This window comes from Chaetodon trifascialis, chromosome 24 (assembly GCF_039877785.1).
Source record: "Chaetodon trifascialis isolate fChaTrf1 chromosome 24, fChaTrf1.hap1, whole genome shotgun sequence".
Taxonomy (NCBI): Eukaryota; Metazoa; Chordata; class Actinopteri; order Chaetodontiformes; family Chaetodontidae; genus Chaetodon; species Chaetodon trifascialis.
Window position 1 is genome coordinate 9,407,815 of NC_092079.1, and position 22,434 is coordinate 9,430,248.

At 43.5% G+C, this 22,434-nt stretch overlaps 4 protein-coding genes across 4 annotated transcripts; 3 read left to right on the top strand and 1 right to left on the bottom strand.

Moving 5' to 3' along the window:
* Window positions 1-4,047: 4,047 nt before the first annotated feature.
* LOC139351941 (protein NLRC3-like) lies at window positions 4,048-5,928 on the bottom strand. Its single transcript, XM_070993868.1, has 3 exons — window positions 5,921-5,928; window positions 4,153-5,340; window positions 4,048-4,069 (listed from the first exon to the last, which is right to left on the bottom strand). Exons 1-3 carry the CDS (start codon window positions 5,926-5,928, stop codon window positions 4,048-4,050), a joined length of 1,218 nt encoding a protein of 405 aa, XP_070849969.1.
* A 3,233-nt stretch (window positions 5,929-9,161) lies between these two features.
* Window positions 9,162-10,183, top strand: LOC139327888 (trace amine-associated receptor 13c-like). Its single transcript, XM_070957900.1, has one exon. It carries the CDS (start codon window positions 9,162-9,164, stop codon window positions 10,146-10,148), a length of 987 nt encoding a protein of 328 aa, XP_070814001.1. The 3' UTR covers window positions 10,149-10,183.
* A 1,318-nt stretch (window positions 10,184-11,501) lies between these two features.
* Window positions 11,502-12,488, top strand: LOC139327879 (trace amine-associated receptor 13c-like). Its single transcript, XM_070957892.1, has one exon. The coding sequence runs from the start codon at window positions 11,502-11,504 to the stop codon at window positions 12,486-12,488; it is 987 nt and encodes a 328-aa protein (XP_070813993.1).
* A 2,860-nt stretch (window positions 12,489-15,348) lies between these two features.
* On the top strand, window positions 15,349-16,335 carry LOC139327907 (trace amine-associated receptor 13c-like). The gene has a single exon (XM_070957930.1). It carries the CDS (start codon window positions 15,349-15,351, stop codon window positions 16,333-16,335), a length of 987 nt encoding a protein of 328 aa, XP_070814031.1.
* The last annotated feature ends 6,099 nt before the right edge of the window (window positions 16,336-22,434 follow it).

Below are 22,434 nucleotides of genomic sequence, written 5' to 3' on the forward strand. Positions count from 1 at the left end.
TCTAATGGTTCCTGGTGGTTTTGTAATGGTTTCTAATGGATTCTAATGGCTACTTATGTTTTCCTAATGGTTCGGTTTGTTATTCTAATGTGTTCTATTATCTCCTACACAAATCTACAGGACTTTAACTGGTCCCTACTAATGGTTCCTACAGAAGTCTTAATGGTTCCTACAGAAGTCTTAATGGTTCCTACAGGAGTCTTAATGGTTCCTACAGAAGTCTTAATGGTTCCTACAGGAGTCTTAATGGTTCAGGCGTTTCTGTTAATAAAAGTTCAGTTGACTCAACGAAAGTTTGGCAGTTTTAAGATGAAATATGACATTTTTCAGATCAAACTATTGAACAGAAACTTTAAATAAAGCCCAAACGGACCAACTTGATGATTTAAATGCAGCTTGGTTTAATAATTCAGCACCAACAAACGACTCAGTGATTTCAGCTGTGACTGAATGAAATCAGTTTACAGTAAAGTTTAGATGAAATGGAACAAAAGTTCATCTGATTTCATGAACGTGATTAAAGAGGAATAGACTCACCGTGTGTTCAGGAGGCTGAAAGTGACGATGGAACGTCTGACTGAGTTTAAAGTGAGAGAATCAGCTGATCACATGATGAACGTCCTCATGACAACAGCAACAACAACACACTGATGCACAAAAAACAACACATACCAACACACACCAACACACAACCTTTAAAACACACAGAGGAAGAAACACAACATCTGACAATAAAATCACACAATTTAGAAGATAAAATGTACAAAAAGTCATAATTTAAGAAGAAAAAGTGACATATTTTAAATGTTTGCTTCATCTCAGTCTGCGTTGAACTTTCACTCAATGTGTGATTAATGTGATTGTGACACTGTGTTCATGACTGTGCTGCCACATCAGCCTCCAGTCTACTGCGGTCAGCCTTTGCAGCAGATATTGAAGCTGCTGTTTAATCCCAAACGGACACCAGAGCATCACTGAGGTCCAACACTGATGTCGGAGATCAGGTCTGGCTCACAGTCGGCGCTCCAGTTAATCCCAAAGGTGTCCGATGTGGTTCCAATCATGGCTCTGTGAAGACCAACGGAGTTCTTCTACACCAAACTGGAAAAATCATTTCTTTATGAACAACAGCATCCAGAAATGTTTCTTCGTATCTTTCAGCTGAGTCCGGTCAGCAGTCCTGACCTGAAGAAAGACCATAAAACACTCACAGCAACATTCAGCTTTGACTGGAATAAGATCCAGAATTGAAATCAAGACACAGCTGAAGGTTCAAGTCAACAGCATTTCCACAGTTTAATGATCACAGCTTCCATCTTTAAAGGACTGGAAGTGGAAGAAGTTTACAAAGTAAATGAGGAATCTTTTCAATCATTTTCAACAAAGTTCATTGATCAATTTATTCCAATAACCTGAAAAACTGATGTGACTGAGATCCTGCACAGACTCAACTGATCTGTTCAGCAGTGTTTCTCTAACAGGAGGAGACTGTCCCTCCTACAGAGGACACAGACACACTGAGGAACCAGATCTGGACCAGAACCCAAAGCCAGGATAAAGAGGTTCAGTGAATGTGGTGTTGAAGGTGTGGAGGTGGATCAGTGAGTCAGAGGAGACTCTGTAGAAGGACAGAGTGCCAGCAGGACAGTCCACATACACTCCTACTCTGTGAGAGACAGAGGAGGAGGAGGACATTATTCTGTTATTGTGACAGACAGAGTAATGACCATCAGCGCAGATCAGTCTCCAGGAGTGATCATTCTCTCCAAACAAACACTCTTCAATGCCTCCTTTCCTTCTGATTCTTCTGTAACTCACTGATACATAAACTGTTCCTCTCCACTCAACCTCCCAGTAACAGCGACCAGTCAGACCAGTTCCACACAGCAGCTGAGGCCACCAGTCAAACCTGTCTGGATGATCAAGAAATGACTGATCCTCCTCCACATGTGTCATCATCCTGTAGTTGTCAGACAGTTTGATCTTTCTGTTCACTATGTTTGTGTCCAGTTTGAGTTCACAGGAATCTGATGGAGAGAAGAAGAAGAAAACAGCTGCAGTTATTGATCGATCAGCTGTTGATTGATGGACAGTTTGATGATGACATCAGAGATGTGAATGAGTGATGTCACAATTTGAAGATGGCTGAATGTGCTCTGCTTTGTTGTCATCAGTCAAATGAAAGACACACTTACACTTCCTCAGACCTGGTCTCAACCATCGGACTCCAGCAGGCTCCACCCTGAAAGGAGGAGGAAGGTCAGAGCAGCACCTCCTCTTTCAGCATGCAAACATGGACGTTACATCACTCTCATACACACAAACACAATACATTGATCCTGCTCCTGCTGTCCCTAAACCTCTTCAGCTCTGCTCAGACACTGACAGCGACACTGATTCTCTCTCATCATTAAATCTGCCTTCATCAGCTCATTTCCTCATTTCAATCTGTTGCTGACTTCTATTCTGAGCTGCTTCACTCACTGATCGCTCTCTTGCTCTCCCACCTGTGATGATTAATAATCAGTCTGACTTTGTCTTCACTCAACAAACCAACACAGCTTTAATCATTTATTATTGGACACGGTTGTCCTCTTCATGTCCCATATGTGACCATGCTTCATGTGTTCATTACAAGTGTGAAAACTGTCAGTAAATTCAATAACTGAGACAGTCATCATGACTCTGCTGTGTGGAAATCTTTTCATGTCAAACTTCCTGAAGTTCACCAGAACAAGAAGAGCCACTTGATGTCTGCACATGGAAATATTTACAAGCCATGTTTGCTGTGAAGACCATGTTCAGTCCAATTGTTGTCCACCGATGAAGGAACAGTTCAACATTTTGAGAAAAACACTTCAATGAAGCATCTCAAAAGTCCTGCTCTGTCCTGTGGTTGTCAGGTTCCTGCAACTAAATATAATTGCTTTGGACTTATTTGAAGCTTGTTTTTATGTCTCTGAGGACAAAAAGGACATTTGTCACACTGACAGACAGTTCTTTGACCATGCAGAGATCTGTCCAAACTGCATCAATGATGACCAACAGGTCATCATCATGTTTGTTGCTGGAGATGTTCTCCTTGAGACCTCCAACACAAATATGTCCTTTTCATGTTCAACCAGTGTTTATGTTGTGATCAAAGGAAAAAGGTTTCCTACATGTGTGATTGTTCATGTCTCACTCATGTCCACCGTCAACCAAAAACACAGACAGCATGTTTTCCAGCTGCTGCCAGAGAAGCACAGCCTTCCTCTGTGATCAGACAGCCTGACAGCCTGAAAACACACACAACAACACACATGGAAGATCATCTGAGGATCCTGCTGTGTCTGTCAAACCATTGCTCTCAAAATGCAGAGATCTGATAGGCTGAGCAGCATCACGTGGGAGGATTTAAAACACATAATAATTCGCAACAGTTTCTGTGTTTTAGGTCGACTTCACACTCAACACTTTACTTCCTGAGGTCCTCAGCGACTCCTTTGTGGTAATTAATCATGACTGAATCAGGAATAAAGTGACATCCACTAATCAAAGTCACATGACAACAAAACATAAATGAGGATTTCCATCTCTGCCAGACTTCATTAATAAAAGGTACATTGAGAGAAAAAAAATCTGCCAATCAATGAATGTATGTGTCAAATGTGTGGACTTCTGAGGTTAAAGAAAGACGTCAACTCTTTTACAACAAACAGTAACTTGATCTGACCTGAGTTTCCAGTGCACAGTGTGGACTCTCCAGTCCAGCAGACAGAAGCTTCACTCCTGAATCCTGCAGGTTGTTGTTACTCAGGTCCAGCTCTCTCAGACTGGAGGACTGGGATCTGAGGACTGAGGACAGACCAGCACAGCTTCTCTCTGAGAGGTTACAGCCACTCAGTCTGAAGAGACACAGGAAGGAAGCAAACAGTAAGTTAGACATCAGAGTATTTATTGATGAAGAAACTTCACTATCTCTGTACTTACAGAGCTTTGTTGGAGGCTTTGACCACTGGCAGCAGCTTCAGAAGAGCCTCCTCTGAAGCAGAGACTTTCTTCAGGTCAAACACGTCCAGATATTTTTCTGATGACAGTAAGATGAAGACCAGAGCTGACCACTGAGCAGGAGACAGTTTATGTGTGGAGAGTTTTCCTGAACTCAGAGACTGTTGGATCTGATCCACCAGAGAACGATCATTCACTTCATTCAGACAGTGGAACAGATTGATGCTTTTCTCTGCAGAGGGAGTCTCTTCAATCTTCTTCTTGATGTACTCGACTGTTTTCTGATTGGTTTCTGAGCCACTTCCTGTCTGTGTCAGCAGGCCTCGTAGGAGACTCTGATTGGTCTGCAGTGAAAGTCCCAGGAGGAATCGGAGGAACAAGTCCAGGTGTCCATTTGGACTCTGTAAGGCCTTGTCCACTGCACTCTGATATAGGCGTGTCTCTGCAGATGTGCCTCTTCTGGATTTAGATTTCTTTGAGGTTCTTTGTTCTTCTGACAGCAGATTGACTCCAGACTTGATGAAGGTCAGATGGACATGAAGAGCAGCCAGAAACTCCTGAACACTCAGATGGACGTAGCAGAACACCTTGTCCTGGTACAGTCCTCTCTCCTCTTTGAAGATCTGTGTGAACACTCCTGAGTACACTGAGGCTGCTCTGATATCGATGCCACACTCTGTCAGGTCTGATTGGTAGAAGATCAAGTTTCCTTTCTGCAGCTGCTCAAAAGCCAGTTTTCCCAGAGACTCAATCATCTTCCTGCTCTCTGGAGTCCACTGAGGATCTGACTCAGCTCCTCCATCATACTTGATGTTCTTCACTCTGGACTGAACCACCAGGAAGTGGATGTACATCTGAGTCAGGGTCTTGGGCAGCTGTCCTTCCTCTCTGGTCTTCATCACATCCTCCAGAACTGTAGCAGTGATCCAGCAGAAGACCGGGATGTGGCACATGATGTGGAGGCTTCGTGATGTCTTGATGTGGGAGATGAAGTACTCCTCCTTCTGTTCATCAGTGAACCCTCTGACCTCTGTCACCATGACAATACACTCAGGAGGGATCTGATTGGCTGCTGCAGGTCGTGTGCTTATCCAGAGGAGAGCAGAGGGAAGCAGTTTCCTCCTGATGAGGTTTGTCAGCAGCACATCCACTGAGGTGGACTTTGTAACATCAGTCAGGATCTTGTTGTTGGTGAAGTTCAGAGGAAGTCGACACTCATCCAGACCGTCAAAGATGAACAAAACCCTGAACTCTTCAAACCTGCAGATTCCTGCTTCTTTGGTTTCAGGAAAGAAGTGATGAACAAGTTCCACCAAGCTGAACTTTTTCTCTCTCAGCACATTCAGCTCTCTGAAAGTGAACGGAAACATGAACTGTACGTCCTGGTGGGCTTTGTCTTCAGCCCAGTCCAGAGTGAGAAAGACTGGTTGGAGTCAAATCTTGCATATATCACTCTGCTGTGTCATATTAAGTCATTTTGGGGCTAAATATCTCTCTATGTACAATACCAGAGGCATGAATCACTTTTTGGCAAGCAAAATAAGCTGATTTTTACATTGTAATGTCCCTTTACTCATTTTTCAAGAGGTAAAAAGGACTGGTTGGAGTCAAATCTCGCAATTGTTACTCTGCTGTGTTATATTCAGTCATTTTGGGGCTAAATCTCCCTCTATGTACAATACCAGAGGCATGAATCAGTTTTTGGCAAGCAAAATAAGCTGATTTTTACACTGTAATGTCCCTTTACTCATTTTTCAAACCGTACAAAGCACTGTTTGGGGTCAAATTACTCTGTTGAGGGATCTAATGTAATTTTGGTGCAGAAAAAAGAAGCTCCCTCGGCGACAAATATCTTTATTAGCGCAAATACAAGCCAGATTTAAATCACCAACTAGCCTATTCAGCAGCAATATAAGGCAGCTGGACGTACATGGTCATGGTTGTCCTCTATATGAAGGTGTTTGTGGTTGCTGTTTCTCAGGCACGTGTCATTCGGTTGCAGACTGCTGCTTCCACTGTCACTGCAGCTCCAACCGCAAAAAAATCAGAGAGGAAGGCAGCCGGGACTCTTGGCATTGTCATAGCTGTATTTTTAATGTGCTTCTGCCCGTATTACTACCCTGCTCTCACAGGTGAGGACACCTCCACTAGCTTGTCCTATTACGCTGTGTTATATTGGATCGTGCTGACAAACTCGTGTGTGAACCCTCTGATTTATGCTCTGTTCTACCCCTGGTTTAGGAAAGCCATCAAACTCATCTTCACACTCAGAATACTGCAGCCTCACTCCCAGGAAGCCAAGATCCTGTAGACTGTGTTTTGTCACTTTTCTGTTTTAATGAAACACACTGTCTTGTATCACCTCCTGCATGTGTGTGCACACTGTGTGGCCAGACTCACCGTGTACTCAGGATGGAATGAGGAGCCCTCATCACCCTTGACGGTGGCTGCGCACATCTGTCACACACTCTGCAGCCAAACATGAATGCACATAAGAAGAAAGAAAGGTATGACAGTAGCATGAACATCATTTCATTTCAGCTTGATTTATTCATAGCATAGAGTGGTTCATTCATAGCTATTTCAACAAATCCACTTTAAATTCCGCTCCGAGCACACATCATTCTTTAACACGCCTCGAAATTGATTCTTTCCTTGTCTATAAAAATCTGTTCCATGAACACTGGGTTGTTTGAATAACGTAGCTCTGAGTTTGTGCCAGCAGGTGGCGCCAGTTAATTTGAGTTGTCATGAAATGCTCCACATTGAGGGTGATCACAGCAAGGCAAACTCAGCATGGATAAAGGGTAAGAAACACTGTTTGCTGTGTATTTTTAGTGCAACAAGTCACAGACCTAAAACCTACTGTCTCAAATGTCTGGTTTTCAAGGAAAGGGGGTCTCTATTCCAACACCATCCACTCCATCAACCAGGTGTCAGGTCAGTGTGAAATCCACTGCCTGCATTATGAAATCAAAGATATCTGAATTTGCAGAAATCACAGCAACTCTTCACTGTAAACCCTCATTTTTTGGCCCATCTTTGAATGCCATATACGGAGTTCCTTAATTGCAGCCGTAGATTTCTGATCAAGCACAGCGTTCGCGAGTCACTGCCAATCATATTTTATTAAATACATGTCAGCTAAAGTATGTAATCCAGCAGGAAAAGAGACGGACTTTGTTATCAAACTACTAAAACTAAAACTAACTAAAACCCTCCATATATCATAGGTCGACTCCAGCGCTTTTAAAGGATTCAGTATTTGGTTTTATTCTCGGTAATAAGGAGAGGGATTTAAAACAGCTTTTAGAGGTTGGGAAATAAACAACTAGTGCTGTATTTTACAGGTCTCTAATTTCCTAGGAGGTTTCCTGGAAAGGACAATGTTATTGTGGAGAAACTACTTGTAGAGACTTCTCTCTCCTCTAACATGCTGTGGATGACTACAGTAAATACACTGTAAGTATGATGCCCTTCGGCCAGCGTTCAACAGGAACAGATGCAATCTAGAGATTACACCCACCCACGCTTTGGTTCTCGCCATAATATGGATTAGAACAGCAGTCAAACAGGGTTATTCACTGTATCGATCTTTGTACCAATCTCACCTCTGCACAACACAACTGATGGTCTGAAACACATTAAGAAAGAAAGACACGCACAAGCAACGCGCTTATTTCTTCTGATACAAACAAACAATATAGTAGACGTGCTTTCAGAGATCCAGAAGAAATACAGTGTGTTGGATGTCGATATAGAAAAGGCAGGTGAGCAGAAGATGGCAGATTTGCCAGTTCAATTCAAGTACAGAAAAGTTGTTTTTGCAGAGGATGATGGCCATTTTCCATCGACATAATTAGTCACCTCTACATTGCTATACAGGTAATGCATGATGTAACATCATGCATACAAACACATGCAACTGTAATACCACTGAGAGTCAATCAGGACTTCTCACCCAACAGCAAAACAAACACTGATTACTGGTTAATGTGTGCCTGGTGCATCTCATCACTGGAAGAACCAGTAACACCTCTAAACCATTGAGACACTGGGGCAATCTGAGGTGTGACAAAAACAAAGTGTCCTGATGAAATCAGGTAAACAAGTCAAATAACAAATTGACTGTCTTCCTGTTAAACTTTTAATAAAGTTCAATTCGGAAGAATCAACGGTAGAAAAATATTATACTCATTTCTAATCTACAGACATTCTACAATTTGGAGGGGGCTAAGACATCTCCACCATGATTCTAACCTCTGAAATGACCTTTTCACTCCCGACGCTGCACGGCAGACGGTGGTGGTCTGATGGTCCTCGGCCTTCAGATTTATTTAGAGCTTGTCTGCCGCAGACCAAAGATGGTCTTGGAGGCTCGTCCATTCTGGGGGTGTGATGGTGCCTGAAGATTGAGTGAACATTTTTTAAAAACACTTCAGCATGGGTCTATAATTCTGACCAAAACATCTGCTACGTAAGGGTTAAGACTAATGTGAAAAGGTTTGCGTTCTTGAAAACAAGGTTTTCAAGTCATAAGGTCGTGTGACATCCTCATCACATGAAGCTGTGACTTCTCTCTGCAAATGTATGTCTGTTGACCCTGAATGAAACACTCATCATGTCATTACATATGCAAACATGAATATGAGCATGTGTCATACGTGGCGTGTGCAGCCACCAAGGTTTTCAGGGTCTGGTGATCCTAACGGGATGGCAGCCCACTGCTCCTACCGTGGAGGAAGGCAACCAGGATGGGTTAAAGGCAATTTTGGGACAAATTTCCCCAAATTGCATGGTGTGTGTTGCAGGTATGTAATTGTGTGACAAATAAAGGGGATTGTCCCTCTGATTCTTCTTCTTCAGAGGAGACTTGCCCTGCAGTCCCTTTGCCTGCTTGCAAAGACCACTCAGACTGACCCAAAGGCTGCCTACTGCCTATCCCTACCCTTCAGGGAAACAACATATGAATGACAAATAAAGATAAATGTGAAAAGATGATGGATGGAAGTAAAATGGAGAGGGAGGGGCTGATGAAAGTGAAGACGATGAGGGCCAGAGGTGACATCATCTTTGGGGATTCCAGCCAAAATGGGAGGGTGATGTTAGAGAAAGATAAATGAAGTGTGCGCTAGAGTTCAACCACTTCTCTCGGCCTCTCCTCCTCCATGATGGACGGCACCGGGGGTCCTCCGCTGTGCTTCCCCAACCTCAACTCCTCCTGCAGGCGGCTGCTGCGACCCCGCTCTGAGGCTGCGGTGCTCTACGCCCTGCTGGCCCTCTTCTCTCTGCTCACCGTGAAACTCAATCTGCTCGTCATCGTCTCCATCTCCCACTTCCGTCAGCTCCACACCCCGACCAACAGCCTGCTCCTGTCTCTGGCTGTGTCCGACCTGCTGGTGGGGCTGCTGGGGATGCCCATCGAAGGACTGCGCTACATGGAGACGTGCTGGCTGCTGGGGAGGCTGATGTGCGCTCTGACTCCTTATGTTTCCTACTGTCTGCTGTCTGCCTCTGTGGGTCACATGGTGCTCATATCTATTGACCGTTATGTGGCTATCTGTGACCCGCTGCTCTATTCCACTAAGATCACTCTGAACAGAGTCAAATTTTACATCTGTTTATGCTGGGCCTGTTCAATCGTCTACAACGGGTGTATTCTGATGGGACACTTGGGGCGGCCGGACAGGTTCAGCCTCTGCCACGGGGAGTGCGTGGTGGTCATCAGCCACATTGCAGGAACTGTTGACCTCTTTATGACATTTGTTGGGCCCTGTACTGTCATGGTTGTCCTCTATATGAAGGTGTTTGTGGTTGCTGTTTCTCAGGCACGTGTCATTCGGTTGCAGACTGCTGCTTCCACTGTCACTGCAGCTCCAACCGCAAAAAAATCAGAGAGGAAGGCAGCCGGGACTCTTGGCATTGTCATCGCTGTATTTTTAATGTGCTTCTGTCCATATTACTATCCTGCTCTCACAGGTGAGGACATGTCAAACAGCTTGTCATACTTTGCAACGTTATCTTGGATCATGCTGACAAACTCGTGTGTGAACCCTCTGATTTATGCTCTGTTCTACCCCTGGTTTAGGAAAGCCATCAAACTCATCTTCACACTCAGAATACTGCAGCCTCACTCCCAGGAAGCCAAGATCCTGTAGATAGACAGGAGTGAAGTAATGAAATAATCAGTGTTTCACTTTTCAGTGTCTAGTCTTACCTGTGGCCTGTCTGTTCACACACTCATGAGTAATAATAACTGAGTAATATGAGTACACACCTCATCACATAAAGCTGTGACTTCTCGCTGCAAATGTCTGTCTACTGACCGTGAATGAAACGCTCCGTGAACAGCATTTGTGCCTGGCAGCAAAATATGATCAGAAATGCAAGCATTTCAAAAACAGTGATATTCAGAAGTGTCTCTTCGGTTGTGTCCTTTCATTTTTATCTTTACCAAATTGTCATAAGCAGACAACTTGTACAAAAAAGCAAATATCTTCATGCCAGTTGATTGTAATACAGTAAACTAAATACACACTGTAATTCCACAGACTAATCACTTGGATTCTTTGCTTTGCTCATGTCCTCGCTGACCTTGTCAGTTTCTCTGATAAGTTTACTCTCTTCTCATCACTATCACTAGTATTCAGCACTGAAATGTATCTTGTATGCACTGTTCTTGCCAGCTCTGCTAATAAAAATAACCACGTCAGTGTGGCCTTTCTCTGCCGTGGTTAATTCACTTTAACACAGCACTGCTGACAAATGCAGTTCTTGTCTTCATGCAAATTACTGGCTGTTAAAAGAAACATGAATACTTTGAATTTTCTGACACCAACACACAAAAACCAGCATGTTCTGTTCCACCAAATATATCAAGTCCCACAAAAATCATTATGTACTTCCCGGCACAGTAACTATAATATCCATATATTCATTCGGAATTCTCACTTTGCCTTCAATGACTTATCAATTTGGCAGCTACGCCCAGCTGGCTGTGTGAATCAGGCCTGTCAATCACATTCATTGGAAACTGTTTATAAAACATTTGAGGGTGAAGGTTGACAGATACGGTTCAAAAACAGTCATTTCAAATGGAAAACTCTGAATAAGAGAAAGAAAATAAAAGACGCATTCCCATCTTTTTGGCCCAATTGAATATGAAAACTCAGCTCAAACAACTGTTTGAAATTATATATTTAAAAAAAAAAACATCTCTCTTTTCTCAAGCTGACAAATGCTCAAAATTTTGGGATGTTTGGGATTATTATGGGAGTAAAATTATGTACAAATGTGAGCGGATGGATGTGTGCCATTTGTGCATAATCAGATTTGTAAATGTAATGTGGGAATAAAATGGAGGGGGGGGGCTGATGAAAGTGAAGACGATGAGGGCCAGAGGTGACATCATCTTTGGGGATTCCAGCCAAAATGGGAGGGTGATGTTAGAGAAAGATAAATGAAGTGTGCGCTAGAGTTCAACCACTTCTCTCGGCCTCTCCTCCTCCATGATGGACGGCACCGGGGGCCCTCCGCTGTGCTTCCCCAACCTCAACTCCTCCTGCAGGCGGCTGCTGCGACCCCGCTCTGAGGCTGCGGTGCTCTACGCCCTGCTGGTCCTCGTCTCTCTGCTCACCGTGAAACTCAATCTGCTCGTCATCGTCTCCATCTCCCACTTCCGTCAGCTCCACACCCCGACCAACAGCCTGCTCCTGTCTCTGGCTGTGTCCGACCTGCTGGTGGGGCTGCTGGTGATGCCCATCGAAGGACTGCACCACATGGAGACGTGCTGGCTGCTGGGGAGGCTGATGTGCGCTCTGACTCCTTATGTTTCCTTCTGTCTGGTGTCTGCCTCTGTGGGTCACATGGTGCTCATATCTATTGACCGTTATGTGGCTATCTGTGACCCGCTGCTCTATTCCACTAAGATCACTCTGAACAGAGTCAAATTTTCCATCTGTTTATGCTGGGCCTGTTCAATCGTCTACAACGGGTGTATTCTGATGGGACACTTGGGGCGGCCGAACAGGTTCAGCCTCTGCCACGGGGAGTGCGTGGTAGTCATCAGCCACATCGCAGGAACTGTTGACCTCTTTATGACATTTGTTGGGCCCTGTACTGTCATGGCTATCCTCTATATGAAGGTGTTTGTGGTTGCTGTTTCTCAGGCACGTGTCATTCGGTTGCAGACTGCTGCTTCCACTGTCACTGCAGCTCCAACCGCAAAAAAATCAGAGAGGAAGGCAGCCGGGACTCTTGGCATTGTCATAGCTGTATTTTTAATGTGCTTCTGCCCGTATAACTATCCTGCTCTCACAGGTGAGGACACCTCCACTAGCTTGTCCTATTATACTGTGTTATATTGGATCGTGCAGACAAACTCGTGTGTGAACCCTCTGATTTATGCTCTGTTCTACCCCTGGTTTAGGAAAGCCATCAAACTCATCTTCACACTCAGAATACTGCAGCCTCACTCCCAGGAAGCCAAGATCCTGTAGACTGTGTTTTGTCACTTTTCTGTTTTAATGAAACACACTGTCTTGTATCACCTCCTGCATGTGTGTGCACACTGTGTGGCCAGACTCACCGTGTACTCAGGATGGAATGAGGAGCCCTCATCACCCTTGACGGTGGCTGCGCACATCTGTCACACACTCTGCAGCCAAACATGAATGCACATAAGAAGAAAGAAAGGTATGACAGTAGCATGAACATCATTTCATTTCAGCTTGATTTATTCATAGCATAGAGTGGTTCATTCATAGCTATTTCAACAAATCCACTTTAAATTCCGCTCCGAGCACACATCATTCTTTAACACGCCTCGAAATTGATTCTTTCCTTGTCTATAAAAATCTGTTCCATGAACACTGGGTTGTTTGAATAACGCAGCTCTGAGTTTGTGCCAGCAGGTGGCGCCAGTTAATTTGAGTTGTCATGAAATGCTCCACATTGAGGGTGATCACAGCAAGGCAAACTCAGCATGGATAAAGGGTAAGAAACACTGTTTGCTGTGTATTTTTAGTGCAACAAGTCACAGACCTAAAACCTACTGTCTCAAATGTCTGGTTTTCAAGGAAAGGGGGTCTCTATTCCAACACCATCCACTCCATCAACCAGGTGTCAGGTCAGTGTGAAATCCACTGCCTGCATTATGAAATCAAAGATATCTGAATTTGCAGAAATCACAGCAACTCTTCACTGTAAACCCTCATTTTTTGGCCCATCTTTGAATGCGATATACGGAGTTCCTTAATTTCAGCCGTAGATTTCTGATCAAGCACAGCGTTCGCGAGTCACTGCCAATCATATTTTATTAAATACATGTCAGCTAAAGTATGTAATCCAGCAGGAAAAGAGACGGACTTTGTTATCAAACTACTAAAACTAAAACTAACTAAAACCCTCCATATATCATAGGTCGACTCCAGCGCTTTTAAAGGATTCAGTATTTGGTTTTATTCTCGGTAATAAGGAGAGGGATTTAAAACAGCTTTTAGAGGTTGGGAAATAAACAACTAGTGCTGTATTTTACAGGTCTCTAATTTCCTAGGAGGTTTCCTGGAAAGGACAATGTTATTGTGGAGAAACTACTTGTAGAGACTTCTCTCTCCTCTAACATGCTGTGGATGACTACAGTAAATACACTGTAAGTATGATGCCCTTCGGCCAGCGTTCAACAGGAACAGATGCAATCTAGAGATTACACCCACCCACGCTTTGGTTCTCGCCATAATATGGATTAGAACAGCAGTCAAACAGGGTTATTCACTGTATCGATCTTTGTACCAATCTCACCTCTGCACAACACAACTGATGGTCTGAAACGCATTAAGAAAGAAAGACACACACAAGCAACGCGCTTATTTCTCCTGATACAAACAATATAGTAGACGTGCTTTCAGAGATCCAGAAGAAATACAGTGTGTTGGATGTCGATATAGAAAAGGCAAACAGGTGAGCAGAAGATGGCAGATTTGCCAGTTCAATTCAAGTACAGAAAAGTTGTTTTTGCAGAGGATGATGGCCATTTTCCATCGACATAATTAGTCACCTCTACATTGCTATACAGGTAATGCATGATGTAACATCATGCATACAAACACATGCAACTGTAATACCACTGAGAGTCAATCAGGACTTCTCACCCAACAGCAAAACAAACACTGATTACTGGTTAATGTGTGCCTGGTGCATCTCATCACTGGAAGAACCAGTAACACCTCTAAACCATTGAGACACTGGGGCAATCTGAGGTGTGACAAAAACAAAGTGTCCTGATGAAATCAGGTAAACAAGTCAAATAACAAATTGACTGTCTTCCTGTTAAACTTTTAATAAAGTTCAATTCGGAAGAATCAACGGTAGAAAAATACTACACTCATTTCTAATCTACAGACATTCTACAATTTGGAGGGGGCTAAGACATCTCCACCATGATTCTAACCTCTGAAATGACCTTTTCACTCCCGACGCTGCACGGCAGACGGTGGTGGTCTGATGGTCCTCGGCCTTCAGATTTATTTAGAGCTTGTCTGCCGCAGACCAAAGATGGTCTTGGAGGCTCGTCCATTCTGGGGGTGTGATGGTGCCTGAAGATTGAGTGAACATTTTTTAAAAACACTTCAGCATGGGTCTATAATTCTGACCAAAACATCTGCTACGTAAGGGTTAAGACTAATAGGAAAAGGTTTGCGTTCTTGAAAACAAGGTTTTCAAGTCATAAGGTCGTGTGACATCCTCATCACATGAAGCTGAGACTTCTCTCTGCAAATGTATGTCTGTTGACCCTGAATGAAACACTCATCATGTCATTACATATGCAAACATGAATATGAGCATGTGTCATACGTGGCGTGTGCAGCCACCAAGGTTTTCAGGGTCTGGTGATCCTAACGGGATGGCAGCCCACTGCTCCTACCGTGGAGGAAGGCAACCAGGATGGGTTAAAGGCAATTTTGGGACAAATTTCCCCAAATTGCATGGTGTGTGTTGCAGGTATGTAATTGTGTGACAAATAAAGGGGATTGTCCCTCTGATTCTTCTTCTTCAGAGGAGACTTGCCCTGCAGTCCCTTTGCCTGCTTGCAAAGACCACTCAGACTGACCCAAAGACTGCCTACTGCCTATCCCTACCCTTCAGGGAAACAACATATGAATGACAAATAAAGATAAATGTGAAAAGATGATGGATGGAAGTAAAATGGAGAGGGAGGGGCTGATGAAAGTGAAGACGATGAGGGCCAGAGGTGACATCATCTTTGGGGATTCCAGCCAAAATGGGAGGGTGATGTTAGAGAAAGATAAATGAAGTGTGCGCTAGAGTTCAACCACTTCTCTCGGCCTCTCCTCCTCCATGATGGACGGCACCGGGGGTCCTCCGCTGTGCTTCCCCAACCTCAACTCCTCCTGCAGGCGGCTGCTGCGACCCCGCTCTGAAGCTGCGGTGCTCTACGCCCTGCTGGCCCTCGTCTCTCTGCTCACCGTGAAACTCAATCTGCTCGTCATCGTCTCCATCTCCCACTTCCGTCAGCTCCACACCCCGACCAACAGCCTGCTCCTGTCTCTGGCTGTGTCCGACCTGCTGGTGGGGCTGCTGGTGATGCCCATCGAAGGACTGCACCACATGGAGACGTGCTGGCTGCTGGGGAGGCTGATGTGCGCTCTGACTCCTTATGTTTCCTTCTGTCTGGTGTCTGCCTCTGTGGGTCACATGGTGCTCATATCTATTGACCGTTATGTGGCTATCTGTGACCCGCTGCTCTATTCCACTAAGATCACTCTGAACAGAGTCAAATTTTCCATCTGTTTATGCTGGGCCTGTTCAATCGTCTACAACGGGTGTATTCTGATGGGACACTTGGGGCGGCCGAACAGGTCCAACTCCTGCCACGGGGAGTGCGTGGTGGTCATCAGCCACATTGCAGGAACTGTTGACCTCTTTATGACATTTGTTGGGCCCTGTACTGTCATGGCTGTCCTCTATATGAAGGTGTTTGTGGTTGCTGTTTCTCAGGCACGTGTCATTCGGTTGCAGACTGCTGCTTCCACTGTCACTGCAGCTCCAACCGCAAAAAAATCAGAGAGGAAGGCAGCCGGGACTCTTGGCATTGTCATAGCTGTATTTTTAATGTGCTTCTGCCCGTATTACTACCCTGCTCTCACAGGTGAGGACACCTCCTCTAGCTTGTCCTATTACGCTGTGTTATATTGGATTGTGCTGACAAACTCGTGTGTGAACCCTCTGATTTATGCTCTGTTCTACCCCTGGTTTAGGAAAGCCATCAAACTCATCTTCACACTCAGAATACTGCAGCCTCACTCCCAGGAAGCCAAGATCCTATAGACTGTCTTTTGTCACTTTTCTGTTTTAATGAAACACACTGTCTTGTATCACCTCCTGCATGTGTGTGCACACTGTGTGGCCAGACTCACCGTGTACTCAGGATGGAATGAGGAGCCCTAAACTCCCTTGACGGTGGCTGCGCACATCTGTCACACACTCTGCAGCCAAACATGAATGCACATAAGAAGAAAGAAAAGTATGACAGTAGCAAGAACATCATTTCATTTCAGCTTTAATTTCAATTTGCACAAAGTTTCCTCTCTGTGCTTTGGTGTCATAAATACAAATCAACATGACAAAAATGACGGCATAATGTGATGAAGCTTCGTACTTGAATCACTTTTATACATGTGAGTGGCTTCAGTCTGTAGAAATGACTCACTGAATATAACACAGCGGTAATACCATGAGTTTACTGCCACTGACAACAGCTTTGTTAGTTTCTCTACTTCCTCATTACCTTAGCTGCTTTTATATTCTGCATTTTTCTTTTCAACCATGATTGCTGGGATCTGAAGAAGCTTTTGTAACCCACTTCTCTGTCAAGCTGTGCTAAAAACATAACCGTGCTGCTTCATGATTTATTTCCTGTGGCATTAACAATGCTGTCAAATGAAATAAGAAAAGTCTGTCATGTTTACTTTCTGTCATCCTGCAAATCTGTTTCATGTCTAAATTGCTGACGTGTATGAAATGACATCGTAATACTAAAAGAGTGACATAAAATAAAAATGGCGTTCAAATAACAATTGACAATCACTGCAGCTCCATACATTCTCAGATTATTCTGAATTTTCCCCTTTCATCCATATACTTACTTATGACGCAGGCTTTCTCGCCAGTCTTCACGAAGCAAGCCTGCAAATCATATGGTTGGAAAAATCATTATTAAATGGCATTCAAAATGTACAGATAAGACTTTAATGATCTTACACTGTTACAGCCAGCAATGTATTACAAATAGCAAAATCAGTGGCACATAATGGTCAAGGTAAAACAAGTATACAGGAAACAGAATAGAAAAACAACTTTATATATGCACTAATTATAAAAATACAAAATGCCATGAAAAAAATCCTTCTGTCCATTAAAGTATTACTGACAATATTCTTATGAGAAAACTACTAATGTCATAAGTTGTATTGCACTCGAGAAAATGTGTTGCATTGAAATCTTGAAAGGACGTTGTCCAAATGTCAGGTGTATTTGATAAAGCTACTTAAAAGATAAATGGTAGTGTCTGGGAACACATCGTCGTCGCCCGTCCTTGACGCCACAGGGACACTCAGCTGCAGTGCTGCAACCCGAACCAGCAGGAGTCGGTGTTGCACAATAACATTTGATGGCGAACGCCATTGTCCTGAAACAACATGTGCTATTTTTAAGGTTTAACACGTTTGTATGAGCCGCTACTTTTAATTCAGCCAATACCTGTGCAACATTTAACTACGTTCGTTTAAAACATGGTACGGCATCGTGTCCGGCGCTAACAAGCAACTTTCTGTGCCAGCTAGCTTGGTTGAAAGACAGGTCGGCTAACTAACAAGCTAGGTGCTAACTTTAGCCGCCAGTTACTCTTGTATTTGCGAGCTATTTTAACTGTCGCGTCAGGGAGCACTTGACATATACGTTTTCTACATTCATTCAGTAAACTCTGAAACATAACCAGGCAACGTTACCAATGATAAACAGTAGCTTGCTTACATTAGCTTGTCGTCACTAGTTGTTAAACAAACATTCGGCCACTGCCAACCGACCGGAAGTCGTCACCAGCACGGTACAGGTGAACAGGTGTGACAGTTTCGGTCTATTATCATTGTCAAATATCGAAAATCTTAATAATATGTCTAAAACGCTTAGTTGTACACAACACAACTACTAATTAAATCGTTGGCTTGTAATAGATAAAATTCCATTTTGGTTCCAGCACTGACAAACACTCATTTCCGTCATGACGTCATAAACCCGACGCTTTCTTACAGCAACCAACCTCTGCAACAGGACTGAAAAACACAGAACAATGTGTCCGAGTGATTTATTTATAGCTATTTCAACAAATCCACTTTAAATTCCGCTCCGAGCACACATCATTCTTTAACACGCCTCGAAATTGATTGTTTCCTTGTCTATAAAAATCTGTTCCATGAACACTGGGTTGTTTGAATCACGCAGCTCCGAGTTTGTGCCAGCAGGTGGCGCCAGTTAGTTTGAGTTGTCATGAAATGCTCCACATTGAGGGTGATCACAGCAAGGCAAACTCAGTATGGATAAAAGGTAAGAAACACTGTTTGCTGTGTATTTTTAGTGCAACAAGTCACAGACCTAAAACCTACTGTCTCAAATGTCTGGTTTTCAAGGGAAGGGGGTCTCTATTCCAACACCATCCACTCCATCAACCAGGTGTCAGGTCAGTGTGAAATCCACTGCCTGCATTATGAAATTAAAGATATCTGAATTTGCAGAAATCACAGTAACTCTTCACTGTAAACCCTCATTTTTTTTATTATCAAACTTTGTCATCCCCATAATTCACTACATTTGAGTAATATAATTTGCAGAACCATCTTGTTTTCAGGTATTATGCACCCCTTTAATACTTAATCCACTTGAGAGTACCCAGAGGTTATGAAAATTGCCTGCACCTAACCGCTGGGTGATTTAAGAACTATCTTGTTTCCTTGGAGGAGAAATATTTGACATCCTTCTTTGTTTCCCGTGTAGGGGGAGGCTGAGCACCTGAACAGGACCTCGAGTCTGAGGGGATACGGAACGCGGCCATTAACATCGCAGAGGGTGGCAAGCAAGCCAGAGTCCTCGCTTCAGAGGGAAAGAGGGCCGAGCAGATAAACAAAGCAGCTGGCTGGTGCATTTTACTTTTTGACTTAAAGAAACAACAGTTTAACTGGGATTTTTCCATTGACTGAGTTACATGCATGAATCATGCGATCGCATATGTAATTGACGGTCTTGTTAACGTACGTCTTAGGCCGTCATTACACGAAATCCACAAAGCATTTAATTACGTGCCTGCAGACTCTGTTACAACACTGCACAAGGATCTCATGACTCAGACTTCAAACATGGTTACTGACAACTTGCAACCACATTTGTGTAGAAGTGAATCACAGGAATGTTGAAAAAGGAGGTTTAAAGCCTCCATTAAATCCAAAACAAATATACTGTTGTTATTAATTTACATGCTGTGTTGTCTCTAGGTGAGGCCCAAACTGTGTTAGCCAAAGCAGAGGCCAAATCCAAGGCCAGTCGTCTGCTGTCAGAGGCTCTGACTGAAGATTTTATGCCTTCGTTTGTCAGTGAAGGATTAGAAATCATCCCGTGTTATTTGGAAATGTTACTCTCAGTATTGTACAGGAACCTAAATTTGGTTTATTCTCTTGTTTGACAGAATGTCAGAGCTGCAGCCTCACTGTGTGTCAGTACATCTCTGCTTTGTCCAACCTCGCCAGAGTCCAACACTGGTGACATCACTGGAATATATATGTGTGTGTGTGTGTGTGTGTGTGTGTGTGTGTGTGTGTGTGTGTGTGTGTGTGTGTGTGTGTGTGTGTGTGTGTGTGTGTGTGTGTGCGTATATATGGCATTACTGCTCTGCCCTGGAGCAGGCACTGAAAAAAAGCACTTTTCCATAATTATGGAGTACAATGACACTGCTGTGTGGACTCGTTCACTGTCTCATGCAAAGGACAGTGGATCTACTACAGGCCACAGGATGTCAAGACAGAGGAGCAGCACAAGGACGGCTGGGAAAAGAGACATTATGCAGAAGTTACTGAACATTTCAGGTCTGTTGTCACCCAGTCTGGTTGGTCATGTTTGAAATATAATTGAATATATGGCAAAACCAGTTGTTTCATTTCTATATTGCATACAATCCTTTAAAAATTGACATACAGTTCAAAACCTTAAAGCACTCGGACATGACAATAACATCTTAAGGGGCTTCAGTTTGGGAAGATACAGTATAAAATACCTAATTGTCATGTTTTCTTTTGGTAGAAACGCAGACGTTTTTATTATTTATTCCTGCTGTGTAAAATTTGCTTAATGTATGTTGATAATGCTACCTCAAATTGTTTGACTGTGTGAGACCTGCTGGTCTCAGTTTTGAGCAGGATCACAAAGTGCATCTGTCAGTCCGACTGCTATAAAAACACACACTTTCTCAGATGTGCACCTGTATTCAAAGCAGTTATTATACGTGGTTATGAGTCTGCGACAGAATCATTTTAAAGCAAAAAACACACTGTGGGCCTGAGGGCAAGGACCACCCAGGAGGATGCAAGATTAGCAACAGAATGGGAAAGAAAAGATTTATTTCTTCTATACTAAATCATTTCTTTTATTTCTATTGTTGTTTAATATTTTTTTTTTGCTTAGGTTTGAGTTATGTTGGTTTGTTGTTGGCCTCTGTGGAGGATCATCAGCAATAAATATTTTGTCAGAGAGGTTTAAATTCTCCCCATTACCTCTTAAGGAGACATCTAATCCTCTCCTATTACACAAAGGAAATGTCATCTCATACATTCAAGTGGCAGGTGATTTGTTTTCACTCTTTAAACATAAAAATTAGACCGTTAAAAAAAAAGCCTGCCGCTTGGTCTGTTCGCACCACAGGCGTCTCCTGAATAGGATCACTTCTGGCATTTGAAACTGATAAACTTCCCTCTCTATCATCTCCGATTCTGTGCTCCAAGCTCACATGATGAAATGGAGAAAGCAATGACTGGAATGTGGAATTTGGTTGCACAGATTTCAACACATAAAGCGTACTGCAAGCAGACACTTGCCACTGTGTGCGTGCATGTGTGAGTGTGCGGGGGTGTGCGTCTTTAATCCTTGAAAAGGCTGGCGGTGACTGGCCCAAAAATCGGATGTTTTCTCATTCGAGCGTTTCCCAGACACACCTCTTTCTCCCTCCGTGTCCTTGTCGGCCTCCCGCTTCTCCTCTTCCACTTCTTTTCTTGTCTGACTGTCCGTCTTCCCCATAATTTATTTTACAGTTGTTGGTAACTGCTTTGCCCTGGGAGAGGGAAAAAAAGATCATTCAGACAAAGATGTAAGCTCCGTCTGCTGTTCACCTCTCCTTACCCTCCCCTCCTCCTCATCCTTCATGACACACAGACATACATGCCCACAGCCTTGGGGCAGTATAGTTAAGGAGGTATGTAAAGTTTGTCATTTTTAGGACCTTGAACAGCCACACAGGAAGGAGAAAGAACAAGGTGAAAGGGGAGGGGAAGAAGACAATGATGGAGCCTGATAAAGTGTGAAGGAGCAAATGCAGAAAAGGTGTTTGGAGCTGCAGGTGTGAGACCAGTTTTGTGGCTTTAGTTCTCTCTCTCTCACACACACACACACACACACACACACACACACACACACACACACACACACACACACACACACACATAAATACAAGTCTTGACACTGAATTAATGCTGACTGAGATGAAGAGAAACCAGCAGGAATTGGGGACAGCTGACATAAAGCAGAAACAGCCGAGAGAGACAGCAAAGGTATTAGCAGCTCATAAAAAGGCACTTAGAGCCGCAGTTAAGGAATTCACATATTCATCACCGCTGGCTGCTACTGAACACACACATTTTTGAAGTCTCAATGGCAAGCTTCTCCCATTATGAGGAATTACACAGATGGAAGGATAAAGGCGAATGTGTGAGAAAGGGAAGAGTGATAAGGAACGCGGGAGGATAATCTGATTTCAGAACTGACGGTTGAACCTGTTTCTTGTCTGTGAGAATGCCTTTTGGAAAAGTTAGAAAAACACACGGCAACAAAATTCAATTCAATAAACAAGCCTCTGCAGTGAATTTAAATCACAAAACAAAAGGATGGCAGCATGTGCGAAGAGAAAGTGTGTCAGTGCCAAGACGCTGCCTGCGTCTGCAGACACTGTATAGCCTGCAATTTCTGGAAGAGAAAAAAGAATGTGCCAGTATAATCAGCTATAACGCACGAATCATCTCCTTCAAATCCTTCACTCCACCCACAAGATACAATCCGTCCATTCTTGCATTTTTTCTCATTCACTCCACCAGGATGTCTATGAGCAGGACTCAC

Bases quoted from the DNA above. Each gene is read 5' to 3' on its own strand.
- LOC139351941 (XM_070993868.1), bottom strand. The intron at 4,070-4,152 runs GTCTCTGAGTTC...TACTGTCATCAG, and splicing joins CTGGTGGATCAGATCCAACA to AAAAATATCTGGACGTGTTT.
- LOC139327879 (XM_070957892.1), top strand. From the start codon at position 11,502: ATGGACGGCACCGGGGGCCCTCCGCTGTGCTTCCCCAACCTCAACTCC.
- LOC139327888 (XM_070957900.1), top strand. From the start codon at position 9,162: ATGGACGGCACCGGGGGTCCTCCGCTGTGCTTCCCCAACCTCAACTCC.
- LOC139327907 (XM_070957930.1), top strand. From the start codon at position 15,349: ATGGACGGCACCGGGGGTCCTCCGCTGTGCTTCCCCAACCTCAACTCC.